At 36.3% G+C, this 11,115-nt stretch overlaps 1 protein-coding gene across 5 annotated transcripts; it reads left to right on the top strand.

Annotated features, from left to right (window-relative positions):
* Window positions 1-540: 540 nt before the first annotated feature.
* Window positions 541-5,588, top strand: LOC104101853 (type I inositol polyphosphate 5-phosphatase 4). Of its 5 annotated transcripts, none has more exons than XM_070188672.1 (14): window positions 541-1,539; window positions 1,635-1,722; window positions 2,058-2,129; window positions 2,239-2,326; window positions 2,413-2,517; window positions 2,608-3,235; window positions 3,318-3,511; window positions 3,619-3,727; window positions 3,845-3,993; window positions 4,160-4,430; window positions 4,536-4,614; window positions 4,696-4,785; window positions 4,960-5,106; window positions 5,215-5,588. In XM_070188672.1, exons 1-10 carry the CDS (start codon window positions 1,510-1,512, stop codon window positions 4,380-4,382), a joined length of 1,686 nt encoding a protein of 561 aa, XP_070044773.1. In that variant the 5' UTR covers window positions 541-1,509; the 3' UTR covers window positions 4,383-4,430; window positions 4,536-4,614; window positions 4,696-4,785; window positions 4,960-5,106; window positions 5,215-5,588. The 5 variants fall into 5 exon arrangements, with proteins under 5 accessions (XP_070044773.1, XP_009607702.1, XP_009607695.1 ...); XM_009609407.4 differs by having other exon boundaries at window positions 2,224-2,326; window positions 4,549-4,614; window positions 4,709-4,785; XM_009609400.4 differs by having other exon boundaries at window positions 2,224-2,326; window positions 4,549-4,614.
* Window positions 5,589-11,115: the final 5,527 nt, after the last annotated feature.

Below are 11,115 nucleotides of genomic sequence, written 5' to 3'. Positions count from 1 at the left end.
ATATTTCTACACCTTAAAAAATATTTCTAAGTAATATTCTCTATCTAATTAGAACTTTCATTCTATCATAGGACGTATAAAAGAATTTAGGTAGTAAAACATCATTCATACCGGATAAATCCTTCACACTTCAACCTCTTACCAAGATAATAATAATTTATGATCTATGGTTAATATCGGTATAAGCAGCGATTTCAAATCGGAAGATTAAGTGTATTTTAACATTTTTACACAAGGCATAATTTAATATTTTTAGATAATAGGGGAAAAGTTAACACTTAAGTCTGCTTTTGCTGTCACTCTACGTAACCGAGATTGGCTAACGGCTGCCGGTTATACACAAAATAGGTCACTTAAAATTGATGGACCATTTGGACAAAAACTCTTCTAAATTGCCGAGTCCATGCATCTAATGACAAGAAAAAAGAAACAAAAACAATTTGGAATTACATCAATGAAATGTTTTAAAAACAGAAACCCTGAAATAGGGACAAATGCCTTGGCTTCTCAAGACACAAGGTTTAAGTTGAGCAAAAACAAACCCCTCTGGTTTTGTTAAACAAAGTAACAAACCAACACTTTGTTCTTTTGTTTTTTGAGTTTACATAAACCAAAGAATAGAGAAGAGGGCGCATTGCTCCGAAATTTGAGAAAGAGATAAATAAGCCACCTCAACATTACATTCTCCAATTTTTCTAAAACCCAAAAATCAACATTGGAGATTCAAACAATTCCCATATTAGTATCCAACACTAGGAAAAAAGCCTATCTCAGCTTCTCCAAAACCCAATAAAAAGCCCTTTGTATGCCGTTAAAAATACTATTTCACCTCAAATAACATTTCTTTTTTACTGTTCTTTCCCGGGTTGTTTAATACACTCTTGTTTTGAGGTTTTATATTAAAGTGAGAGTGTGTGGTAATAAGACAGTTGTTTTGAGGCAAAAAGCCTCGGTAGTGTTTTGCTCCCTTGCACTTTATTCCCTTCAAATTTGATACTTTGCCTTGTTACCCTCAACGAGGTATTGAAAATAGAACATTTACATAGTCCCACAAAGCTCTCTCTATAACATTTTCCCCTTCTTCTTTGATTCTTGAATCCAGTAGTCATTTTGTGTTCCCCCTTTGAAAGAGAAACAAAAGTCAATTATCTCAAGTGGGGTTTATTGATTTCTACTTGTGTTTTGATACTCAAGCATTTTACAATGCATAACAAATGTCACATCTTCCTTATCCAAAATTGTTTACTTTTCATTACTTGATGAAACTCTAGTCCCTATTTGACTATAACCTCCCAAATGTTGTGTGTTTTATGCTCAAAGATTGCTGCTTTTTTGTTGATTCTTGATCTTGGCAACTCTACTGAATTGAAAAGAAAATCCCAAAGTTGAGTGATTGTTGGAGAAGTTAGTTTATTTGTTGATCTTTATTCAAATCCATTCTGGGGAAAAAGCCAGAAATTTCAATCTGTACAGCAACAAGGACTAGAAAGATTCAATCTTTATGAAACAATGAGAGATGGGAGCTGTAAAAAAACCAAGGTTTGTTTTTTCAACAATGTGAAGTGACAGCTGTTTTGTGCATTTTTTTTTCTTTTCTTTCCAAAACTTGCTAAAAATTTGTGTTTTGAGTGAAGCTCTCGTGGCCAAAGAGTCTGGTAAAGAAATGGTTCAATATCAAGAGCAAGGCTGAGGATTTCCAAGCTGATGATATTGTCTATGGAGGTAATTGGTTCATTTTTTTTTATCTTTTGAAAATTAAATCTGAAATTGTATTTTTGAGTTTTGAGGTTCTTGGAGTATTTACTTTCTAATTTACAAACAAAGTAATCACTTGCATGCTTTTGTATACTAGTCTTTGGAATCTAATAAGTCTGCCATTTTCATGTGCATCTTGAGATCTATTTCTTTGTTTTGTTCTTTTCTGAATTGGAGTTGCCTATTATTTTCCTAGGTTTTAGGTTGTGTATTCTTTCTTTGATTTTTCTAATATGTGGGTTATACGTTGTACCAACAAAAATGACACAGCTTTAAACAACATTATGTCCATTCTTTTTCAGGTGTTGATAATGAATGGAGGAACAACTTCTTAGAGAGGCAGGCTTCCACTAACAAGAAAAAAAGTAAAACAGGTTCAGTATCAATAATATTCCTTTTCCATTTTTCTTTTTTTAATTGGTTTGGCCCCTTTCTGAATCTGCATAATTTATGTTGTTTAATTAAAAGAAAACAAACTTATAGACAAGTCAGGGAGAAGGAATGCTGATCGTTTTCATCGAAATAAGATTGACCTTGACACTTCAGAGGTTACAGATGTGGATAACTACCGGTGAGTTTTTCTTTTTAAATCCGATTTGAGCTGTTTTCTTATGAAGTATGCATATCCCCAGAATGTATGTATGTATTTTGGCACAGGATCTTTGTAGCTACATGGAATGTGGCTGGAAAATCTCCACCGAATAATTTAAATCTTGATGATTGGCTCCATACCTCACCTCCTGCTGACATCTATGTCCTCGGGTGAGTAAACAACCTATGGTTATGTTTAGAACAATTTTTAGTAAGTAGTGAACAAAGATCCTTATGATTCTTATTTATTTGAGTTGTTAGGTTTCAAGAAATTGTTCCTTTGAATGCTGGCAATGTTTTGGGGACAGAAGATAATGGTCCGGGTAGAAAATGGCTAGCACTCATCCGAAAAACTCTCAACAGTCTTCCCGGAACAAGTGGTGGTGGTTATCGTACGCCCTCTCCAGTTCCTAATCCTGTGGTTGAACTAGATGCTGACTTTGAGGGATCGGCAAGAGAACAAGCCTCGTCTTTCTTCCATCGTCGCTCATTTCAGACATTAAGCCATAGCATGAGAGTAATGGAGAACGAAATGTCAATGCCACGGGCTCAACTTGATCGGCGATTTAGTGTTTGTGATAGAGGTGTGTTTGGGGGTAGGCCAAGTGATTACGACCCATACGCCCAATGGGGCGGTTCCTCTGATGATGAAAACGGTCCAGATGATTCACCTATTACGACCCATTGTTCCCCGATTTCATATAGTGGTTCCATCTCTTTAGAGGACAGAGACAGACAGCCACTGCAATCAAGATACTGTCTTGTTGCGAGTAAGCAAATGGTTGGAATATTTCTTACTATTTGGATTAGAAGTGAACTAAGAGATGATGTTCGCAACCTGAAAGTGTCTTGTGTTGGTAGAGGATTAATGGGTTATCTAGGGAACAAGGTATAATTCCTTCAATGTAATCTTGTCAAAGTTTTTGATTGCTTACAATGTGCACAAGTGCTAATCCCGTCTGTAATTTCAGGGCTCAATCTCAGTTAGCATGTCACTGCACCAAACAAGCTTCTGCTTCATTTGTAGTCATTTAACATCTGGACAGAAAGAGGGAGATGAGCTCCGGAGAAACTCTGATGTCTTGGAGATTCTAAAGAAAACAAGGTTTCCAAGGGTTCATGGCTTTGGGGATGACAACTCTCCTCAAACAATCCTCGAGCACGAGTAAAGCCCTTGCTTATATCTTGCAAGTCTATTTATTTGTTTGCTCATTGTCCTGAAGTTGGTTTTTGTCTCGTTTTGTTCCTAACTTTAGTTTTGTGCTTATGAAGCCGAATCATATGGCTTGGGGATTTGAACTATCGGATTGCCTTGTCTTACCGAACTGCCAAGGCACTGGTAGAGATGCGCAATTGGAGGGTGCTGTTAGATAATGATCAGGTATGTTATTCATATTCCGCAAGCAATTTTCTTCTTTCCTTCAGTTTCTTATTTTCCAGATTTTAAAGTCACACAATCAATCAGCTCATCAATTGTTACTTTTGTCTTTCCAAACAGCTGCGGATAGAGCAGAGGATGGGACGTGTTTTTAATGGATGGAGTGAAGGAAGAGTATACTTCCCTCCGACATACAAGTACTCAAGTAATTCAGATAGATATGCAGGAGAGGACACACACCCAAAAGAGAAACGAAGAACCCCTGCTTGGTAATCCTTCTAACAAATAGCAGCTGCAAAATGAAATGAACATACATGCACCTATCACTTTGTTTTTGTGTGCATAATGCACAAGTTCTCTCCTACCGTGTGCTCATAATTTTATTTGTTCATGTTACATATCTGGAACCCTAAAACTTGTGACTTTTGAATGAAGGTGTGATCGCATATTATGGTATGGTCGAGGCCTGCATCAAATATCTTATGTTCGTGGAGAGTCCAGATTCTCGGACCATAGACCAGTTTATAGTATATTCTTGGCAGAGGTTGAGTCCATCAACCGCCATCGTATCAAGAAAAGTTTGAGTTACGCTAGCTCTAGGGTTGAAGTTGAAGAGTTATTGCCCCATTCATATGGATATGGTGGATATTACTACTAAGAGACAGATATTCGATGAAGTATCCTATCTCATAAACTCCATATTCAAGTATGCTCTCCTTCTATGTCGGCCTCTGTATTTAGAATTCTGGATTGTTAGATCTCATACTTAAATATTTTTCATTAGCTAATATCACCGCACTTTCTGAATCAGTGGATGCTTTTAGGTTACGCAGTCAAGATTTGGAGTTCTGGACCTTATGCTGCACAATTTAGAGGAAGATTCTAAGCAAGTGAGTTTCTTATTTGTTTTTATTTTTAACTAAGTGACATGGATAGAGTTATTCTTTGACCGCTTAAAATTGAAAATTCAGCACTTCTAAACAGGACTCTGCAAATGTGAGGACTTCAGAAGGGATGATTTTGCTATATGATAAATCTGCATGTCTTCTGCCTCAAGTCGGGTAAAACTCATTCCTTTTCTTGCTGAGATAAAATGAAATTTCTGCTGCCACATAAAAGTAGAATGTAACTGATTAACGTGGTCACGCCAGTAATCAGAGTGATGATAAAGCACTTTTGTTTAACTTCAAAATATCCTAAGGACCCTATGCTAATTTGCTTAGAAAATCTTGCAGGCGTGGAGCAGAGCAGTTTCTCCTGATTGTTCTTTGTTGAAATATATGGAAATGGAAACAGATAAGCAAGAAGAAACTGGTTTACAATTCAGAAACACAACTTCTCGGAAATGTTTAGCTCTGAATACCAGGATATGGTTGTTTCAGGTGACGATTCTCTAATAAAATGAACGTATAACGCAAATAATATATATTTCGATTAAGCCATTAAAGATTTATCTTTATTCACTCTTCTCTCAATTCATTTTCATACAGGACACACGCACAGACTCTTGAGGAAGGTGCTATGGTTAAGGGAAGAATTGGTTCCGGTGCAGATCAACTTTAATTTCTCAGGGATACTCATCTCTTTTGAGGAAAAACTAAAATCATTCTGATACAAAATATGATAGAAGTTAATGCATATATAGAGTTCTTCCACTCTTTATTCTTTGGGGTGGTAGGCCTAGGCTCCTTTTTGTCCTTCATTCTATTTGAAGAAAAAGAAACTTTGGCGTGTACTTGTTGCCACACACAAATAAGGAGAGTTGTGGATATCTTAGGGGGTAAGGAGTGGACATCAATGACATTACTGAAAAGTATATGTTTTTCTGAAAAGAAAAAGGAATCACAGTTTGCTTGGATACTTATTTCTATTGCTCTCTACATATCTTTTACTGTTCTCTTTTTTTTTGTTTTTTTGTGTGGTTATTCATGAGTTTGTATGTTTGTGGATTGTCCAGAAGGCATACTGAAAAGGGGAAGGGGAGTGTTGATTACAATTTTAAAACTAGTACTATTGAAATTCTGTAGAAAGCACAAAGCAGAAGTGTGCTTTCTCTCACATATATGCATTGTCAGTTTCTTTATTGGAATGCCATCATATAAAGGAATGTAATTCCATATGGCACTCTAAAATGACATGTCAATATGCTCTGTAATAATCTTTGGTTCCACTTTTTAGTGTTGCTTATTGTCTTGTGAAGTTTTTTTGCTGGTAATAACTAATAAGGGGCCACTAACCAGACTGCCAAGTCTGAAATTTGGATAATGCAGACTTGAAAACCTAAGTCCTTTAATTTGTCTTTAACTTTACGTAAGCTTCTTTACTTTAATATGTTTGGATCATTCTTGGTTTGAATATGTTGAGTAGTACAAGTATATGTGGATACTTACAAAAGCCAGGGTCCAAAAATGGACCCTTTCGTGCAGAGACGCACGTCACATTTAGTCAATTTTCGCTTTCTCTTTGCATGGGAAATTGTGAATTCTCATCTTCCTTCGTTGCCCTTTCTCCCCTTGTTTTCTCTTTTCTTGTTTTTAGGTTGGTTTTTTGTCTTAGCGAGTTACGCCTCATTTTTATTTTTTTTTGCATTTGATGGAGCCTGAAAATAAATAATTTTAGTTATTCAGTGTTAACAATATCTTATTATTCTTATGTGTATTCCGATTCATACGTGTTAATCTTAACACATCTTAATATTTAAATATGTATTTATATTTAACTGTCTTAATCTTAATAAAAACAAAATGACGCCTTAGTTATTACTTATTCTATTACCTTGAGAGAGTGGATTCTTGATCAGAGTAAGTCGTTTTATTCTATTATTAAACATAACTAGAAGAAGCCCGTACAAAACGAACTAAAAATATTTTCTTTTCTTTTCCTTTCATTTCCATTTATTCTTCTCGAATTCGACGCCAAATGCCTTTGTCGAGTCTTAAACTCTTAATCTCCCATTGTGAAACTCATAACTGGATTGAAATGCATATTTTGAGCTCGCTAACTCGAGCAAAATGACGAAACCTGCAACTCATAACTGGATTGAAATGCATATTTTGAGCTCGCTAACTCGAGCAAAATGACGAAAGCCTGCGAGAATTAAATCCACACCTATTGTGATATAAAACTTGTACGTATATCTCTAGGGGTCATTTGGTTACTAGGATGGGATGGACAAGGACATCCTATGGATTGAGATATTCCATGGGATTAGCTATCCTATTTTGTTATTTTGTGGCTTGAATTATTTCCTTGTATTTTTAGAAAATTCATAATCCCTATAGGTTTAGGAAAACCCATTGTCCTAATAGATTTGGGAAGGAAAAACCTATAGTCCTTGTCAAATTGAAAAACCTTTCTCTTATAAATTTGAAACTATTTGGGATATATATAGGGGTTATAGTCGGGGAATCTATAGATTGTATTGTGTTTTTCTTCTCATTCATAGAGAAAAACTCTCTCTGCTTCTGCCCCGAAGATTAGGCTTAGCCGAACTTCGTTAAATCCTTGTGTTGATTTTTTTTCTCTATTTTGCTTTATGTGTGATTGTGTGCTAGTTAACCCACGATCTTCCGCAACAATTGGTATCAGAGCAAGGTTCAAATTTTTACATATAATCTAGTGTTAAGATATCTTCGTCATCTTCAACAAAGTACGGAGTAGATAAATTTGACGGGGGTTCTAGCTTCAGTCTATGGAAGATTAAGATGAAATCGTCCCTGGTGTTACAATGGTTATGGAAGGCAATTGATGAAGATTTTTCTGAAGAGATGAAAGAGACAGAGAAGGCTGACTTGAATGAGAGGGCTTTGAGTGCGATCTTCATGAGCGTTACAGATAGTGTTCTTCGGAAAATTGCTGAAGAAACTTTTGCTGCAATGGCATGGAAGAAGCTGGAAGATTTGTATTCTAAGAAATCGATGACAAACCGCCTCTACGTGAAAAAGGTTATACAATCTCCGTATGAATGAAGGTACACCTGTTAAAACTCACCTTGATGAATTTAATTCAATTACAATGGACCTAAAAAATGTAGATATCAAAATTGAGAGTGAGAATCAGGCCTTGATTGTGTTATTTTATTACCACCGTCTTATGATACTTTTGCTGATACGCTGCTATATGGAAAAGATAGTATTTTACTGGAAGATGTTAGTAATGCACTAAAATCTAAAAAGTTGAAAAAGAGCTTTCCAGACAGAAGAATTGAGGGCGATGGTCTTGTGATTAGAGGAAGAACCAACAAAAGGACTTTAACAGGAAAAAGTCAACCGCCAGATCAAAGTCTAGAGCAAGGAAGCAAAACTGTTATGAGTGCGGGGAGCAAGGTCACTACAAGATAGATTATCCTGAGCTGAAGGAGAAAAGAGGAAAGCAGAAAATAGATAATTCGGCAAATATTGTTGACACTGGCAATAATTCTGATGATAATGACTATATAGGGGAAGTGTGTGCTGTGAGTTCTAGTCATGGGTAGAATTCTTGGGTCATATGTGACCACACAAGAATTGGTTTGTAACTTATAAGTAAATGAGTGGGACCGTCTACATGGGAGATGATAATCCATTACCAGTAGAGGGGATTGGTAATATCAAATTGAGAATGTTCGATGAAATTATCAGAAAAATTGAGTGTTGGTATGTTCCTCGGATAAAGAGAAATTTGTTTTCTCTTTCGACTTTGGATGATCAAGGGTATAAATTTCACTCTGAGAGTAGAATACTTAAAGTGTGTAAAGGCTCCATGGTACTCATGAAGGGTAAAATGCATTCTAAATTGTATCATCTTCTGGCCATTGTAGTTGAAGGGGAAGCTATTGTAGCTTCTAGGAAAAGTGTTCTGAATCAGTCTCAGTTATGGCACTTGCGACTTGGTCATATGAGTGATAAGGGATAGTCTTTGTTGAGTAAACAGAATTTGCTGAATGGGTACAAAAATCAAGTTTTGAATTTTATGAGCATTGTGTGTTTGGTAAGCAGACAAGGGTAAAGTTCAGCAAGAAGGCCGAGCACAAGACCAGAGACAAGTTAGATTATATACATTCAGACTTGTGGGGGTCCAAACAGAGTTCCCTACAAAAGTGGTGCCAGGTATTTTATGACTTTGATTGATGATTACTCAAGGATGGTGTAGGTATATTTTCTGAAAACAAAAGATGAGGCATTTCCGATATTTGTTAAATGGAAGACGATGGTTGAAAGGCAGACGGAAAGAAAAGTTAAGCGTCTTCGAACTGACAATGGGTTGGAATTTTGCAATTCTGAGTTCGATAATTTCTGCAGCAGAGAGGGCATAGTGAGACACCGCACTTGTGTTGGAACACCACAATAAAATGGTATTGCAGAACATATGAATAGAACGCTTTGTGATAGGGCACAGAGCATGCTTTCACACTCATGTGTTAGCAAGGGTTTTTGGGCTGAAGCAATCAATACCGCTTGTTATTTGGTCAACAGATCTCCATCCATAGCTATTGAGTTCAAAACTCCTTTTGAGGCATGGTCCGGTTTGCCTGCTAATTATTCAAATTTAAGGATATTTGGTTGTCCTGCTTATGCTCATGTGAGGGATAGAAAACTTTAGCCGAGGGCAAAGAGGTGCATATTTCTAGGGTATGCAACTGGAGTGAAAGGTTATAGGTTGTGGTGCACAGATCAAAAGACTCCAGGGCTAATTATCAGTAGGGATGTGACATTCAATGAATCTGCCTCACTGGACAGTCAGAGGGAGAAGGCAATAGCAGAATCAGGTCGTGGTATTAGTGACCGCATATAGCTACAAATTGAATCTCCAGTAACTCAGCCCAATAGTTCTAAGGTATAGGAAGTGGAGGAGGTGCAAAATATTGATCAAGATGATAATGTTGATGCACCTGCGCAATAACAACCATATAGCATTGCAACAGACATAGAGAAGAAAGTGATCAACCGACCGCAAAAGTTTGCTAACGTAGTTGATGGGAATCTTCTTGGATATACGAATCCTGTGGGATTTGCTTTGGCAGTTACAGAGACCGTTGATGCGTTTGGGTGTTATAGCTATCCAGAAGCTATCCCGGATACAAAACCAAATTGGCGGATTAGTGTTATGGCTGAAGAGATTGAGTCTCTTAACAAGTTTAGGCGTTGCCTAGACTTGGTTGATGTGTGCGACAATGGGTAGAGCCCTCGCGAGGGCTGAGGGCAAGGTAGAGAGACGTTGTTCTCGTTGATGAAGAGAATTCAAGCCAATGGGAAGATTTGTTATTTTGTGGTTTGAATTATTTCCTTGTATTTTTAGAAAATCCATAATCCCTTTAGATTTAGGAAAATCCATTGTCCTAATAGATTTGGGAATAGAAAACCTATAGTCCTTATCAAATTGGAAAATCTTTCTTTTATAGGTTTGAGATTATTTGGGATCTATATATGGGTTGTAGTTGGGGATTCTATAGATTGTATTGTGCTTTTTCTTCTCATTCATAGTGAAAAATCCTCTCTGCTTCTGCCCCGAGTATTAGGCTTAACCGAACATCGTTAAATCCTTATTTTTAATTTTTCTTCTCTATTTGCTTTTTGTGTCATTGTGTGCTAGTTAACCCACGATCTTTCGCAACACATCTTTAACATGGGATATCTAATTCCACCATTTTAGTACAAAATAATTCTTGGGACTAATTAATACCCATAAACAAATGCAGGATAAGATTATCCTGCATTTTATTTTAGAATTGTTATCCCTTATTTCACCAACCAAACGACCCCAAGATTGTAATAAACATTTCTTTAAGTGATACTTTCACCATTTTTTTCACCTGTCATAACATTCCTATTTTTCCGGACCACAGATATGCCCACGGACCTTTGAAGCTTTTCAATAAAATTTGAAGATTAATTACCTTGTCCAAAAAATCAAAACAATAGAGTAAATATAATTTTCAAAAACACAAATGAAGCTCTTAATTAATACTCTCTCCTTTTCAGTTTATGTAAACATATTTCCTTTTTGGTCCGTTCTAAAAAGAATGACCCATTTCTAAATTTGGAAACAATTTAGCTTAAACTTCCAATTCCACCCTTAATGAGAAGCTTTTATAACCACACAAATATTCTGGACCCCTTTTTGATTTGTTTAAAACCACAAATTTTAAAAATCTTTATTTTTTCTTAAACTCTGTGTTCAGTCAAACAGGTTCACAACATCACATGAATTGGAACTGAGTGAGTAGAAATTCAAGACCGGCTGGGTTAAGGAAATAACACAGTGTAGAACATAGTACGTTTTCCTTAAAACAATTTTTTGGTTTTTGTTTTTTTTCCTCTCGAGTCTCGAGAAAGAAAAACAATCGATATGATGTATCTCAAAATAATTTCCAACACATAAATGGAGAAGAGAACACTGCAATATAAAAGTTA

This window comes from Nicotiana tomentosiformis, chromosome 1, assembly GCF_000390325.3.
Source record: "Nicotiana tomentosiformis chromosome 1, ASM39032v3, whole genome shotgun sequence".
NCBI classification, from domain to species: Eukaryota; Viridiplantae; Streptophyta; class Magnoliopsida; order Solanales; family Solanaceae; genus Nicotiana; species Nicotiana tomentosiformis.
The sequence above is the reverse complement of the archived record's forward strand: the minus strand, read 5'-3'. Positions and strand labels throughout refer to the sequence as shown.